Source organism: Equus asinus, chromosome 24, assembly GCF_041296235.1.
Source record: "Equus asinus isolate D_3611 breed Donkey chromosome 24, EquAss-T2T_v2, whole genome shotgun sequence".
NCBI classification, from domain to species: domain Eukaryota; kingdom Metazoa; phylum Chordata; class Mammalia; order Perissodactyla; family Equidae; genus Equus; species Equus asinus.
The window spans coordinates 62,054,685-62,070,990 of NC_091813.1; the positions used below are offsets into that span (position 1 = coordinate 62,054,685).

Sequence of the window (16,306 nt, forward strand, 5' to 3'; positions counted from 1 at the left end):
CTCTCTCAGGAAGCAGTTTTTCTTCCTCAATTGGAGAGACCATTCAACAAGTAGTCAGATGGGAGCCAGGGGGTCTTAATGTGAAAATCATCTTCCAAGACGAGGGTGGAGGAATCGGCAGTGGGGCTCTGACATAAAAGATCAAGATCCTGGAACACTGGTTCAGAGCATACCAAATTGAGTTTGCATATACACATCACTCAATTATCTGTCACCATGTCTTGCATCCACCTGACATCCTGTACCTGCAACTTCATCTCCAAAACTCTTTCCTTTTCTTGTCCTGGTTAGTTGAAGAGGCACCTGGAGATTAAATATCAGCAGCCACTTTGCATTCTGAGCATAGGCTCTCCGGTTGGATTTGTTTTCCAGTGGCCATTACTCAATTTTATATCTTGCTCCCTTTCCCCTGGGGGTTGGAATAAAGAAAGACATTTCCTCGCTTCTTCAGTCTCCCCACAGCCTTTACCACATCCTGCACCGTGATGCTCCGCTGCATCTCTCGACTATGCTGTGTGTTCCTTGGGGCAAATATCTGTGGTTTTTTAAACCTGGGTATCATTGGGTTCAGCAAACTGCTCACACAGCAGATGACTGTGAATTCTTCAGTTATTAATTACTGAATTATTGCTGCCTCTAAACCAACCTCCTTTTAATTTCTAACATCTTCTTTATTTAACCGCACAAAACTACAAAGGAATAAGACCAGAACATGAGAAATAGACAGTAAAGGAATCAGTCATCAGGAAACTCTAAAAGGCAATTAACAGGTCATTGTTCTATGCCTCTGTAACTCTTACGTGTTTAGTCTGAAAGTAGGCTTCCTTATGAGGGAATAGAAATACACAAAAGAAAACACTGATTTCACATCAGACTGTACTTAAGATTAGTCACAAACAAGCACTGGCTTTCAGTTTGTTAAGCATACATTCCCTGGTTCCATCCTGTCAATTCTCTCTCTAAAAGACATTTCAAAATATTGGTTGAATGTCTACTATATGTGGGGCACCTTATCAGAGATGTCTGTTCGAGCAAGCTGTTCAAATCTTCATCATGAGATAGAATATAAAGGACACTAACACTAGGTATGGGTGGAACTTCCCAATTCCTCACTGAACTAGCGGCCTAGACGATTCTCCAGCATAGGCCCCTGGGTCATGACCTCTGCTTTAGCTTGTCTCTAACACGCTCCAGGCCCTGCTGCGGTTCACCATTCCTTCCTCAGTAAGAATTTCACTTCCCCTCTGGCTGCCCTGCTACCCATTCACCTCTACCCCATGCCCGCTCAACCCATCATTTCTGTAGATTGAGACCAGTAATTTGAGGTCACCTCCATAGCCCATCTTGGGATCCCTCCCTCTCCCTGGTCTGTTTCTCACAGTCCTGGGTTTGCCTGAAGCCCTTTCACAGGTCCATTATTAAGGCTGTTCTTCCCTGAGATGGAGTCCAGTCACCTCACCACAACTGTCTAATACCTGGTTCCTGTTTCACAACAGTCATGTGGCTTCAAAGGTAGTTCTCAGAGTCCAAAATTTTCATCAACCTTTTTTCCATTTGTTCTTATTGCTCTGGGTAAATCAAACGTTTTGCCTCTTCCGTTTCAAAGCCGCACTCCTCTTTTCTTTCTGAGGAATCCATCAAGTTTTCAATGCATTTTCAGAGGTGAAATGAAGAAAAAGATTCACCAATGAAGATCAAAAGTCTTCCCTCTTCCCTGATATTCTTGAACTCATCATTCAAAAGGCCCCATCATGCCTTCTATTAGCTCAGAATCTCCTCATTATAGTTTACCAACGTGACTTAAACACACATTGATACACACAGATACATTTACACTAATGTGCAAGTCTCTCACACACAAGACTCAACAATGCACTTTGAGATCTGAGATCCAGGAGAGACGTTTAACTGTTGGCCAGGAATTTTATTCTTGGTGCTGACTGACCACAATTTGACAAATTACAATTTTCTGATATCCCCCTCCAGTTCATGAAGTTGGTTGCTACTGATTCATAATGCCTGCCATTGCACAAGTACTAAGAAAATATCTGTTGATATAACACAAAACTTTGCACATTAATATTTTCAAATTTAATGATGGAATAGAATTAAATATAATATTGGTTTTCCTTATTGCCTGTGGCAAAACTGTAGCCCTTCATAACACTTTTACATACATATTAACATCAACTTTCCAATGCTAATAAAAACATGAACACAAGACAAAGCTAGATTTTAAAAAACCGTTCAAGGGTCTAACCTGGTGGCACAGTGGTTAAGTATGCAAACTCCACTTTGGTGGCCCAGAGTTAACAGTTTTAGAACCCAGGCACAGACCTATGCACCATTCATCAAGCCACGCTGTGGTGGCATCCCACACACAAAATGGAGAAAGACTGTCACAGATGTTAGCTCAGCAACAATCTCCCTCAAGCAAAAAGAGGAAGATCAGCAACAGATGTTAGCTCAGGGCCAATCTTCCTCAAAAACACCCAAAAAATCCCCGAAAACCTCTTTGATACTAACTAGAGCTAAATACATGGGTATATTATGGAAGATAAGTGGGCATTATTATTAAACTCTTCTTGGTTCTCTGTGATTATTTATTGCAACAAGGTAGAGCAATCATCTCATATCTCAGTGGAGCTATAGGGGTAAAAACCACCCTTCCACCGGCCAGCAGAAGAAAGGCCAGACACCAGAAGAAAATTGTGAAAGTACAAGGCTATCTGTGTTTATGTTACACCATGAAAAGGAAGAGGATATTCATACATTCTTTCAAAGTAATGCTGGTGAATAGTAAGAGTAGAACAACTGCAAAGAGCAGCAACAGTGTGGCAGATGCCTGGAGAGGGAAAAAGAAAGCTACTCCACTTAGGCTGCAGTGTAATTTCACAGATAGCTACAAATGACCTTCAAATAATGCTTCCCCCATAAGTACTGAAGGCCAGGAAGTATTTTTATAAGCCAGGTGCTAAAAGTCAGCTCTATTGAGGAGATGGAGAGGGTGGAGAAATAATTTCCAGCTAATCAAATAATTTAGCCAAGCTTAGAAACAATTCATCCATGTGTTCTCCACTAAGCGTCTGCGGCAGTCAGTTACAGAGTAGACTATGTGAATATTACAGGGCAACTTTTCCCTTTTTAAATGAGATTATCTAAGCCTACTTTTTTCTTAGTATGTTTTAGAATCTGTGCTGACTCAACACAAGATAGGTGTGAATGCAAGTAGCCTAAAAGATGCATGAAACATAAAATAAGAACATGGGGATCCAAAGGCAGTTTCCAATTGTCAAGTACTGCTTGAGGGTGGGAACTTGAAGCTCAACATTTGAAGGAAAAAACAAAACAAAACAGAAATCCCACAAAAACAAGTGTTCTCAGTAAACACCACTGAGCTCGTTTTGGAGGACAGGAACAGGGCTCAGAGTGCAGTGAGACCTAATGTGACCATGAGGGATGGGCAAGGGTTTTACAGGAAGGAATTACAGGAACCTGCAGGCGGTGAGGGAGGAAATGCAGAAGGCAAAGAAAAAGGAGTTTAATGATAAAACACAACGAATGCTATTCCTTAGCATTACCTTATCATCTAGCACAGTTATGGGCACACCGAGCTCTGGTAAATGCCACCTACAGGCACATCAAATTCTGGGAGGATTAAATTCCCCAAACAGCAAGTTTATGAACCTGTCCTAGTTTAATTTTTATTCTTGTCATCTTAGGAATCCTAAGTCTCTAGCTCTTCACCAGGCTTCTGTTAGCCTACTGTTTACCTCTTGCCTTAATGGGGCAGCAAAATTCCCACTTAACCAAAAGCAATATGGCATCTGGTTCCAAAATGCCATTCTACCTGGGAATCTGAGACAGGCTAAGAAGTCCACAAGAAGTTAATGCCCTTGAGAGTTCTCTCCCTAGTCACAGCCAAGGCTGTTGGCACTCAGTAAAAAGCTGATGCTTACTCCACGTCCAACTCAAGGATTTCCATCCCTAGTCTTCCATCCTTCTTGCTCTCCTCTACTTTCCCCATTGCTCCGTATCTGGAGTCTCCTTTCTGCCCATTCCCCACAAAGAAACAAGCCAGACTGATTATTTCTATTTTTTTTCCAAAAGGTCACTGCTGGATCGCCTTCCTGAGCTCCATAAAGCACTGGCCAAGGCTCCCACGACCTCACATCCCAGCCAGGTCGCGCACCCATGCCTCTCCTTGCCAGGAAAAAGAGGTGGAAGAAAGAACTGTTGTCTCAGGAAGTTAACAGTGCAGAAGAGATTAGCCAGTGGGCTACTGAATAGGGAACAGAGCCTCTAGAGACTAGAATAGAGTCTAGGTTCCAAGAGGAGAAGAAAGGACTGGAGGATGTAGTGTCCCCCAGAGCAGAAGGCAGTATTTGTGTAGTGGGCACCAAAGCCATAGTCAAAGTGTATGATGGCATCAAAGATGAACTTCCTTTACTATCATGCCGCGATAAGTCTTCAGAAAGACCTAAGTTGTCATATACTCTATGGTCAAGATCTAAGACTAAGAACTTTCTTCTGTTGTTTTTATTTTTTTTTAACTCAAGTGTTTGAGGGCCAACTCTTAAGGGTTCCCACCTCATAAAGAACTTTAGTTATTTGCTGAAGCTGGTTCTATAAAACAAAATGCACAGCTTTTAGAAGAAATATTTGTGAAACTCTAAGCATATGCTAACCAATCTAATGCAGGAATGTTAATTTCTTAATCTAATAGTTTTGTGAATAGAAAGTTTCAGTGAACAACAATGCGACATTTATTCATTGGTCTTCATTATGGATATTGGTTGGAATTCCAGATTTAAGCTGTATTTTCAAAAATCATTGTGGTTGTGGTTTGACAATAAAGTTAACCCACATAATGAAGTATACCTTCCATTTCAGGAAATGAAGTGGACACTGGAAACAACAGTGGAATTGGAATGAAATCGATACTTCAATATGTTGGTGTAGCAATGCTATAGAGATTGGGTTCTTGCTTGTTAATAGTAAACAGATTAACTAAGTTGTGATTCATACATTCATTCAACAAATACTGACTCCTCATTAATTGCAAGGAACTACACATGCTGATGTCCAAAGTCCAAAGAAGCACAGGGCTTTACCTCTGACTCCGGAGAGTCCACATTCTAATAGAGGAGATAAACCATGTAGGAAAACAACAATCCAGGGCAGCACTGGCTTCACACTGGATGAGAGGTACAGACAGTGTGTGCTGCCACGCTCACTTCCAGTTAAACAGAGATAGATGCAGATGCCAGAACGTGTAAAAAACATTTGTAGCACAGTAAGAGGAGGTAAGAAGGGAGATTCCAGTCTCTTGCTATACCTCATTCTAATTTTATAAAGCCCTCCCCAGAGCCAACAATGTCTTCCTGTTATTTGATTCAACTTTACTTCCCTCTAATTTAAGCCCATTTCCTCTGAGCAAATAAAGAATTAATCAGTGTCCTCTTTATATTAACCCTTTTGCTGGGAATAGTTTTAAGTCAGTCCTGTATCATACCTTGAATGGGCCAATGAATATCATTCCTTTACTTTTCCCTCCTAGGCTTTAAAAAGGAGTGTCTTACAAATATACTCATTAGTACACATTATTAATAGCATCGGACTCATGAAGAACTAGCTACAGGTAACCGCATATCATCCTTGTTCTGAAATTTTCCTTTTGGGCGTTTTTCAGATTGGCTCTTGCTCTACAAGTGAAACCTTCAAGCTGATGTTGATTTTAGAAACAAGTACCTGTTCAGGCCCACGTGGGTGGTCCTTGGCACACACACCAAAGTTAGAAACCTAATCACAATGTTTTTTCTTCCTCACTGAGGAAGTGAGCGCTGTTATTAATTGCTTTCCATGGTTCTGCTTTCTTTTTCAAAAAGCCTTTGCTGATCATTTGCATTAATATTATGCTAATAAAATTAAGGGGATGCTAACTAATTCAGTCTCTTCAGTAGTAAGTAAGGATCAGAGAAAGAGAGGTAATTTGCATATTTTCATGATTGGAGTGAATTGGCATTTAAATATTCATCATCATTTCTGAAGAAAAATAATAATACATGTTGGGCCAGCCTGGGCAGAAGTAATTTCTCCAGTGGAACCATCTAAAACCCAAGTATTTCAAGAGATATTTTTTCTGCTTCTAAGCATGGCTCTCAAATGACAAGGACGAGCATTCAAACACAGGGCAACCATCTGCATCATAAATACATTTCAGTTCCTCTCTGCAGAAGGAATTCATTTACTGTGGAAGGCCATTCACTTCCACTTCTGAGTGCTTATTCCTCAAAAAGCTTCCAAGAATTGTGAGAACAATGATTAAAAGAGGATCTTTCCATCTGCGCTGCATTAGGGCTGCAAGACAGCCCCTCCTGCAGAAACAGCTTTTGCATAATTCATTGTGCCATTTTAAACCCTAATCAGCGAATTGCAATAAGGCATGGAATGAGGACGGAGGAGGGAACAGAGACTGATATTAACGGACTACCTCCTAAGCATGCACCTACCCCTCACTTTGGGCTCCTGCTCCGTGAATCATAGTATACATACCCTCACCTTATTTCCAGAAGGTTCCACTCACACCTGAAGTGCCGTCATCATTGTAAGGCCATACTAATGTTCCATGAGAAAGTATTTCTTAGATTATTATCATAGGAGAGTATAGGAAAGATTCTACCGGGAGATGGAAGAATTTGGCCTATCTCCAGCTCTACTATTCATTGTGAGCATGACAGACACATTCACCCTACAAAGAGAAGGACAATACCTCAAGTCTCTTCCAATTCTAAAAGTTATATAACTAATGTGTTCACACTGATTTTTCACCTATAAAGCCTTAATTTGCCCTGCCACTTTGCCTTACTGTAGATGGTGGGGGGAAGGGCCTCTCTGGGTCCCCACTTCACCCCTCAACTATAGCAGCTTTGCTTTGACTTGCTATTTGGAGATCCATTTAAGAATGCACTGGAAAGGATCCTGTGACTACAGAAAATTAGAAAAACAATTGCCTTAGATATCTCAAGTTTAAAAAAAAAAAGCTTTTAAAGCTACAGAATCCTAAAATTTTAAAGACTGAAAAACTAATTAGCCAGAAGGTTTTAATGATGGTAGGCAACCTAGACGATTTTGAAGCAGCAAAAGCAGTGAGAAACAACGAGGGAGGCAGAGTTGAGGAAGAGGAATGTAAATTTTATATTAAAATTTCTCACTCTTCATCTCTTATTACTCCCTAGGGCATGGTAAAAATAAACAAACAAACACATTTTGAGTTTTATATTTATAGCCGACATCCATGTATGGGCGACATCCAGTAACGTTCCTGAGATTTATTTGGTAGTTCAGTAACAGTTGGGAGAATCATCTCAAAAGACACTGCAACTTGAAGAACTAAGTTCAGTGGCACTATCTTCTCATAAATGATTTTATTTTTAAATCAATAACTCATAATAATTGAAAACTTAACCCTAAACATCAAATGCTTGACAGAATCTTAGCACTATCTAGGGGGTGGCAGGAAACCTTCCTGAGTTGTTTTGAATGTGACAGTAAATTGCTATCTAATTAAAATAAAGGACGAACCACAAAAGTAATTTAAAATTTTCTAGTAGCCACTTTAAAAACATAAAAAGAGACAAGTAAAATTAATTTTAATAGTATACTTAGCCCAATATACCCAAAATATTATCATTGCAACCCATAATCAATATAAAAATTATTAATGAGATTCTTTACTTTATTCATCTAAGTCTTCAAAATCCTGTAACTTACAACTGCATTACCACTCAGTTTGGACCATCCCTGTTTCAAATGCTCAGCTGCCACAGGGGGCTGTTGGCCACTTGGTTGACAGCACAGCTGCAGTATGAGTGAGGAGGTAGGCAGGTTCTCCTTGTATAGGCCAATACATACAAAGGACGTAATGTCCTCCTACCGTCAACCTGCAAAAGTCAGGGCCTGTTTGTCTATGGGCTATTTGTTCTTTCACTGACTCAGCAAATATTGAATGAAAACCTCCCTTACTCTACATGTTAAACTATGGGATGCAGATATACTTCAAAGAAGTTGGCCTAGAACTGGGTAGGCAACAAAGACAAGTCCCATGAACTTCAATATAATATTGTAAGTGGTAACTGCTAGGGAGCCATAGATCAGGGAAGTCACAAGCTTTAGGGAAGAGACCTGGTAAAGGCTTCACAGAAGTGATATGAGCTGGATTTGGAAGACTGAGTAGGATTCTGCTAGGCAGATGAGAAAAGCATTCAAGGCAGTGGCAACTATATGAGCCACAGAGAAGACAGAGAAGCACGTACAGTGAGTTTCCGGAACTGCGAGCGGCCTGATGGAGACAGACCGCACTGATTTCCAGAGAGGTGTGAAGCCTTGGGGAAGACAGGTGGTGTCAGGCATCGAGGAAAAAGAGCTGGAGCCAAATTGTGCACGACGTTGCCTGTCATATTGAGACACTTGGAACGCAACAGTGGAAGGTTTTTTAACAAGCAAACATCACTACCAAATTAGTGTTTAAGAAAAGTAACCTCAGAAGTATAAATACTGAGACAACCTGGAGCTATGCTGCTCTGGAGTCAGGGGATCGCTGGAGGAGATGGGGATCTCAATGCGGAGGGACTGGTAGAAACAGAGGTGAACGGACAAATTCAAGATGCTTTTCCCAAGTAGACTCAAAAATCCCTTGGTGACCAGTTAGATAGAATGGATGAAGGAAACAGAAAAAGCCAAGATGATTCCACAGTCTGTTCTTGGATAGGAGGGTAGACGGCAGTCATAAACTTGGAAATAGAATACAGAACAAAGAGGAGGTTTGACAGAGAACATGATGAGTTCAGTTTGGACCTGCTGATGAGTTCGAAATATGTTAGCAATCCTTGGGTGACATCAGGATCCCTGCAGCTCACATCATCTTATACAAGATTCATTTGTCCACCTCTGTGCCTTAATCAATGGTCATTTGGGTACAAGCTGTGTTTCCTGGACCAGCATCGAGCTCATCAGAAAAACAGAATCACAGACCCCACCCAGACAATGCTGAATCTCAATCTGCATTTTACCAAAATTCCCAGGTGACACCTACGCACATTCAAGTCAGAGAAGAACTGCTGGGAGTATTTGAAAATCTTCATCAGGAACTCATGAAAGGTACTGACGAGAGGGCGGATAATTTTGGAAGTCATCAGTATCTACACGAGAGTTACAACTCTGGGAGTGAAAGAGAGCTTACTCACAGAAAAGAACTTGAAACAGGATGAAAGCATCTGCATGGTGAGGTGGTGGCTGCATGTTTGGAATTAAATAAAGAACCAGCATAAAGGTAAACACTGGCTCTCTCTCGTTAAGTGCACTAAATAAAAACTGAACCAAGAAGAAAAGGAGGAAAAGGAAACAAAACCTTTAACAATAATGAAAGAACCACAATGGCACATCCACATAAGCTGTAAAGAACTTCTATTTCTGATTAAGATAAACTCACATTAATTTCCTGAATATTCAAGGATGCTGAACAACAAACATGTTTGCTAAAAAACAAACTTGATGTGAGGGGAGGCAGAATTAAATGGAAATTTAGAGGCCACTGCTTGCTGGGGCAGAGGTAACCAGAACGTGGGAGATCAGAAGGCCTGGGTGCTGGCTGGCTTCACCAGACAGGGCATCTCACCTCTCCATGCCAGTTTCCTCAGCTGTATACTGAGCGGGCTTGAGAACAAGATAGTCTCTTCGAAGGGGATTTCCAGCTGTGGCTGCCTATGATTTAAATTGGTAGTAAAGTGAGATTCATTTGTTGCCTCCAAATGCTCCCTGACGATAGCATGAAGAATGTTCCATTTCCCACCCTCAGCCCATCCCAACCACCTCATCCCACCAGCTTACCCACGAACAACTTTTCTGAAGTTGCGTTCAGAATCCAACAGCTGTTTAGAGCTGGTTTCAAGTCCACCAGGCAGGCTTCTGTGTCCTGTGTTTCCCAGGTGACACTGACGTCACTGCCTGGTGTTGCCACGCACACACCCAGAATGCAGAGGCCTTGCAACCAAGAACCCCTCCCAATACCCAGGCAAACTGCTGCTCCCTGAGGCATAAGACCCTTCAAATGCTTCTTGCTGGATGCCAAATGATTAAAAACCATTGTGCATAATTACCATTCCATGTAAAAGCCTTAAAATAGTTTTTCAAACTTGGTTTTACTGCAGGTCACAGAAGCAAAGCCAGGAATAGCAAGCTGTGCTTTTATATGGGGAATAGTGCACATGAATACAAATATGGCAGAAGATGAAAGTGCAGCAGACCAGGACAGGCTGCTCTTTGAGTGGAGACGGCAGCCCAGTCTGAAGGGTCCGACAGGGCACGATGCCTACTTCTCGGCCCCTTGAAACAAATACTCAGTGTAATCCCGCCCTCTCCTTTTGAAGTGGGTGCAATTTGTCCACTGTCATCCTCTTGCCTTAAACTATGCTCCAATATGGACCTGGAGAGGTGTTTTCGTTCTTCCAGTGCAGATGCCCTTCACATTAGCACATGAAAGCCACTAAAGCATCTTCTTGCGTAAGAAACTCTTCCCTCCACAGCCAAGTTGCATCAGATGGTCTCCTTCAAATGATACCAAATCCACCTGAGCAAGCCTTCTTCGTGTTTCTCAGGCACATATCCAAAAGTTAGCTTGTTAGTTAACATCAGGACGCCTACAGCCCACATCCGTCTCACACAAGATTCATTTATCTTTACCTCTGCACCTTTGTCAAGGGGTACCATTCAAACACAAAGAGGCACACTAACCCTGCCAACTTTTAATCCCAACAAATCTCAGTTCCTACAAAGAAATTTTAAAGCCTCAAACCTGCTGGGAAAGGGAGGAAATTCTCATGCTGCATTTCAAGTGTAAACGTTAATTAAATTTTCACTATCTATGCCACACAGTGGCTCCATCACAAGAATGAAAGGAGCATCTGATAATTCACCAGGAACAATGACCACAACAACAAGACTATGAAGTAGTCAGTACTATTATCCCTACCCTAAGAATGAGGAAACTGAGGCTTAGAGAAGTAAATCAACAAGTCCAGGACAGCCACAACACAACCCAGGCCATGTAGCCCCAGAACCCATGCTCTTAGCCTCTACCTGATAAAAGGTTTCAAAACCTGTTCTCAGAAAGTATTATTCAAGATATGATAGGTCTCAGAGCTGGAGCTACTCTAGAGATCACTACATCAAATCATTCTCTACTTGTCTGAGCCTCACAGCGGGGTCAGGAGAGGAACAGCAGCAAATTCACTCTAATTATCAACGTGCTAAATGACATCGTGATACATACAAACAGTCCAATCCCTGTCTTTCCCTGACAACACAGGCCTTTTTTTCTTTTAGAGACAAATTAAAGAGCCAGTTCAAGTCCTGCACAAAATCCACCCCTTGTCTCCTAGGCCTCATAAAGTCTAGTCCTTAATTATTCAAATTCGAATATGGCAGAGCAGAAAAATAGGGTGATCCGCCCAGCGACATACAGGTAGTTAACAGCTACACCAAATTTCTAAGAAGGTCCCTGATTCTCAGTCAGTAAATAGCATAACCAAGTACCTTCCACTAGGACAGATGGTATTACGACAGAGAAAACATTACTCTTCAACTTTATCACCAGGGTAATAAAGACAGGCAATAAATACTCTTTTATGGATACTTATTTTCCTACCTTGAACTTTGACAGCCCAACCCACCGATCCTTTGACTAGTCTAAAGAACAATTAGCCACAGTGATACCACTTTACATATTCTCCAGCAGATTCCCACCTACTGAAACTTACTCCTTTGGAAAGAAAAGATCTGTTAATAGGAAGACTTCAGCAGTCACCAACTGGGACCCTGCAATCTAGATCTGGCTGGCAGAAATGTTTACTTTGGCCGGCAGGGCGTTTTAACATTTTTTGATTGGCTTACCACATTTTTCTCTTATAACTTGTTTCCCTGCACAGGCAGCAGCTGCTGAGGGGCCGGCTCCTTTGAACGGGGGATATACTTCCAGTTTGCCATAACTCCCACCAGGCCCACCTGAGTGTGACACTATCTGCTGGTCCCTGAGGCCATCTGGTTTGTAGTCTCTGCTTTACTGCATTAAAATTATGGCATTAAAATAGCATGGCCCACTATTTCAAACCCACCACCAATATGGGAATTCTGCATCAAAATAGGACTCCCTTGACCAAGAAGAAAGTGAATGCCACAGGGTGTAGGGGGAGAGGATTGAAGTGGGAGACTGGGTATTTTAATTCTAGTCCTTCCTCCGTGGGTAAATAGTGGTATTAGTTTGATCTAGTCACTTAACCTCAATGGATCATGGTTCTTTCCTCATTTGTAAAACAGTAAAGTTCAACTGGCTACTTAAGGATTTTTTTCCAACTAAAAAATCCTATAAAGTATCTCTTACTCTAATCTCATACCAATACAGGAATTTTCCCGGACAGAGGGACATTAGGGAAGAGGGGGACACAAAGGATTTTAGGAATCACATAGACTAGAATTTGATACATGGTTCCAACATTTTCCGTGAGATAGTAGACAACTTATCTAAAACCCTTGGAGCCTCAGTCTCCCCACATTAATTCATTTACTCAAAATGATTTATGGAGCATGTACTACGTATCAGGTAGCTTCTCAGTGCTGGGGATCCAGCAGTGAACAAAACAAAGTCCCTGATCTCCGGAAGCTGGCATTCTTGTGGTCAGGAGACAGAAAAGAAGCAGAAATATTTATAGTGACGAGAGTTATGAAAATCAATTCAGTGGGTTAAGAGGATGGGCGAGGGGAGGCAGGATTATTAGCCATGGGAAGAGAGGACCTCTCTGATAAGACATTTGAGCAGAAACCTGAATGAAGAGAGGGTTGGAGGAGGTTTAGCCAGGCAGATAGCTGGGTATAAATGGTTCCAGACAAAACACCCAGGAGTTGTAAAAATTTCATGATGTGACCAGCAGAACTGAGAGTCATTGTGATGAGCTGCCTTCCTGCCCACCTCTTCCCTCCCACCCTTCCCTCCTCTAAACGTGTGTGGTCTTCAGGATCTACCGTCTGCCTTTACATCAGCACCAAACATATCAAAGCAAAGCAGACCTCACCTTTAATTCCTTGTTCTAACCAATGACAGTCTACATCTGTCAAATCCTATGTTGATACTCAAGTAAGAGAGCCAAATCCTTCCTCAACTGTGTCTTGAGAAAGATCCCTTTGTAACAAAGTACTCCAAAATACATACAGGTAGTTCATGTTTATGATCTGCTCTCCTTGGAGGGTAGGCGGCAGAGCCGAGGTTAAGATGACAGTCTCCATGTCAGAGAAGCCTGGATCACATCCCAGCTCTCTGCTTGTTGCCTGTATGACCTTGGTCAAGTCACTTAGCCTCTCTGCATCTCATTTTTTTCACCTGTGAATTGGACACCAACACCATTACCTCCTTTCAGAGTTGTGGTGAGATTTGAATGAGCTTATGTCCATAAGACACATGGAACTTTCTTGGCACTGAGGAAAGGGCCCAGTGACATGTATCAATTTCTATCAGGGCTTTTGATTGCAAATTACAGACATCAACTCTGATCAAGCTAAAGGGAATTTTATTAAAAGCTTACTGAGGGGCTGGCCCCTTGGCAGAGTGGTTAAGTTCATGCGCTCTGCTTCGGCGGCCCAGGGTTTTGCCAGTTCGAGTCCTGGGCGTGGACATGGCACCACTCATCAAGCCATGCTGAGGCAGCATCCCACATGCCATGGCTAGAAAGACCCACAACTAAAAATACACAACTATGTACCGGGGGTCTTTGGGAGAAAAAGGAAAAATAAAATCTTAAAAAAAAAGAAAAAAGCTTACTGGGTGGCGCCCAGAATGTCCAGCAGCCAGGAATAATGCCCCAAATCATGCCATGGAGTGGGTCTGGGACGCTGTGAACCCATAGACAATGCAGCTCACACCACCAGTGCCTGCAACACGGATATTGTCCTATTTTTCAAGTGAGAAGAGAGCTCTACCTCCCAGCAATGCTCACAAAGTAACTAATCCCCAAAACTGGAATGGAAGCTGAGATGCTGGGCAGCCAAAAGAATGACAGGTGTCCAACCACACCACTATGACAATATATATATCCTTTGGAGCATCTACTGGTTTGCTCACACTACTTCCCTCACCAAGAATGCCCCGGCCCCCTCCACGCAGTTCAACCCCATCCTGGAGGCTCCCTTCTCTGGGAAGCTTTGTGACCTGACTCCAGTACCTGCTTCCTCCCTTCCCCCACTAATTCTCTTACAAGGCACCTCATTATAAACTGATTTACACTCTGACTACACATACTCATATACAAACAGACACAAATCCTCTGGGAATACACAGGGTAGAGATTAAAAACTAATGCACATATGGTTATAAATAACCCTGCCTGGTTCACTAATCATTTCATGTGTGTATATCTCAACCTACCCAGAAGGTTATAACTCCTTGTTGACAGGAAACACCATCCTTCTCTCCTGTACCTGTTAGAAGCCTATTTTTTGTTCTTTGCCAACACTTAATACCCGCCTCCTTTAAATCTGGGATGAAGTATAGTTTTTACATTGAGGGTCAAATATCTAATTCATCTACAAATAATTCTTTGTTAAAAAAAAATAGATTCAAACTCCCATATAATATGGGGAAAGTAATCAGCGTCAATAAATTTCCCAATATATTTCACTTACAAATGATAATATTCATCTTATAAAATCAATTTTATACCTTATTTTCAGATTTAAAAAAAAAACCACTATTCTCCTACTCTAAAAAGTGGGGAGTCTCACATTGCCCCCATTATACCAAGAAAAAACAGGCAGGTTTTTTTTTTTTCCCATGGAATAATATCTCCATCTTGTGGGCACTATTGCTCAATGTTTTCAAAAGTCATGGCGACATTTTCAGAACTGTGACATCTCTATACTGATCAAGGATAGATAGAATTGAACTACAACCTCTATTTGGCCCATAAGCCAAAAAGTTTCCTATGTCTTTAATAAAAACGTTTTCTGCACAGAGCACTTATAAATGTAAAACAATTAAAAGACTACAATATTGAATCAGGCATCAGCCAGGTCAACAGAAAAAAAATGTATATATTTGGATCCACACATACTTAAAGAAGAAGTCCTCCCGTGAAAGAGTTCTCTTCTCCCAATGAGTAATGAACTCATTCAGGAAACATTTATTGGGATCTAGAGTATCCAGCACAGTACTGGCCACAATCCTCAGGTCAGAACCTGCCAAGCAGAAGGCAATACATTCGTGAAGGGCAAAAAGAAACTGACAAGAACCTCAGTGAGTCCCAGCAGGCTCCTGGCCAAGGGCAGAAGGCTGCTAATGTTTGTCTGGGCTCTTGGCCAAGAGAAGGAAGGCTACCAGGCATTCTAAAATATGCGTGTGCAAGAGAGTTGAAAAACAAGAAGGGAGACGGGGGGTGGAGAGACAATGGAACAATGGAAAAGCAAGAGAAGGAAGCATCAGTGGCATCCTTTCCACCAAGGGGAAGGAAGGACATGCACGTCTATCAAAAAGAAGTAAAAACAGAAAATGAGGAAAGAGGCTGAGAACAGTTCCTATCTCTCTAGTCCCTCTGTACTTCAAACGCCTCTTGGGAATTTGAGCAAGTTTACATCCTACACATACCACAGATATTTAGAGGTACCTAGCACTACCTTCTATCCTTTTGGAATTATCATGCATCAGGCTTCTGTGGTCTTGCTTATCTTCATTTTCCCTCATTCAAATAGCTTTTTTCTAGAAAGGGAGGTAACTGTGTTTCCCAAGCTAGGACATGACGTCAACCCACTGTTTTTAGCCATCATTTAGTATTTCAAAACCACCTGTTTTGTTGAAGAAGTTTGTCAGCACATGATGGAGCACATGTGCAGTATAAATGTAGCATCCTCAACCACTAATCCCCAAACTACCAATTTATCCAAGTATTCACCAATAAAAACATTTTGTAGATCCAACAGCTCTCATCCTCCCCAGATTCTCTTTTACATCTCTTGGCAAACCATATGAGCAGTCAGTACAGGAGCAGCCTGGTTCACTGGTCCCCACGCTCTTCAGTCGGCCCTTCAAGACCCTGTGAACTCTGCTCAGCTTTGCTCCCCATCTGGCCTCAGGCCCATCTCCAGCTTCTCTCTTCAAGGACCTGACTCTGGTCCAACAGAACTGGCTGCCAAGCCCACTGCAACATAAACACCATTCCTGCCCCAAAAGCCACGTCTGCACAGTCCCCATCCCATCTCTCACCCTCAA

At 41.9% G+C, this 16,306-nt stretch overlaps 1 protein-coding gene across 9 annotated transcripts in view; it reads right to left on the reverse strand.

Moving 5' to 3' along the window:
• The window catches only part of ARHGAP18 (Rho GTPase activating protein 18), a 176,698-nt gene that overhangs the window by 64,337 nt on the left and 96,055 nt on the right, over nucleotides 1-16,306 (reverse strand). Inside the window, exons 1-2 of one of the 9 annotated variants that reach the window (XM_070496432.1) lie at nucleotides 9,889-9,979; nucleotides 9,677-9,762 (exon numbers count right to left, since the gene is read on the reverse strand). The exons of 7 other annotated variants lie outside the window; for them this stretch is intronic. In XM_070496432.1, the coding sequence (XP_070352533.1) occupies nucleotides 9,677-9,684 (8 nt within the window). In that variant the 5' untranslated portion in view covers nucleotides 9,685-9,762; nucleotides 9,889-9,979. Of the gene's footprint in view, nucleotides 1-9,676; nucleotides 9,763-9,888; nucleotides 9,986-16,306 lie in introns of those variants that run through there. One more of the 9 variants, XM_070496433.1, reaches the window with a different exon arrangement.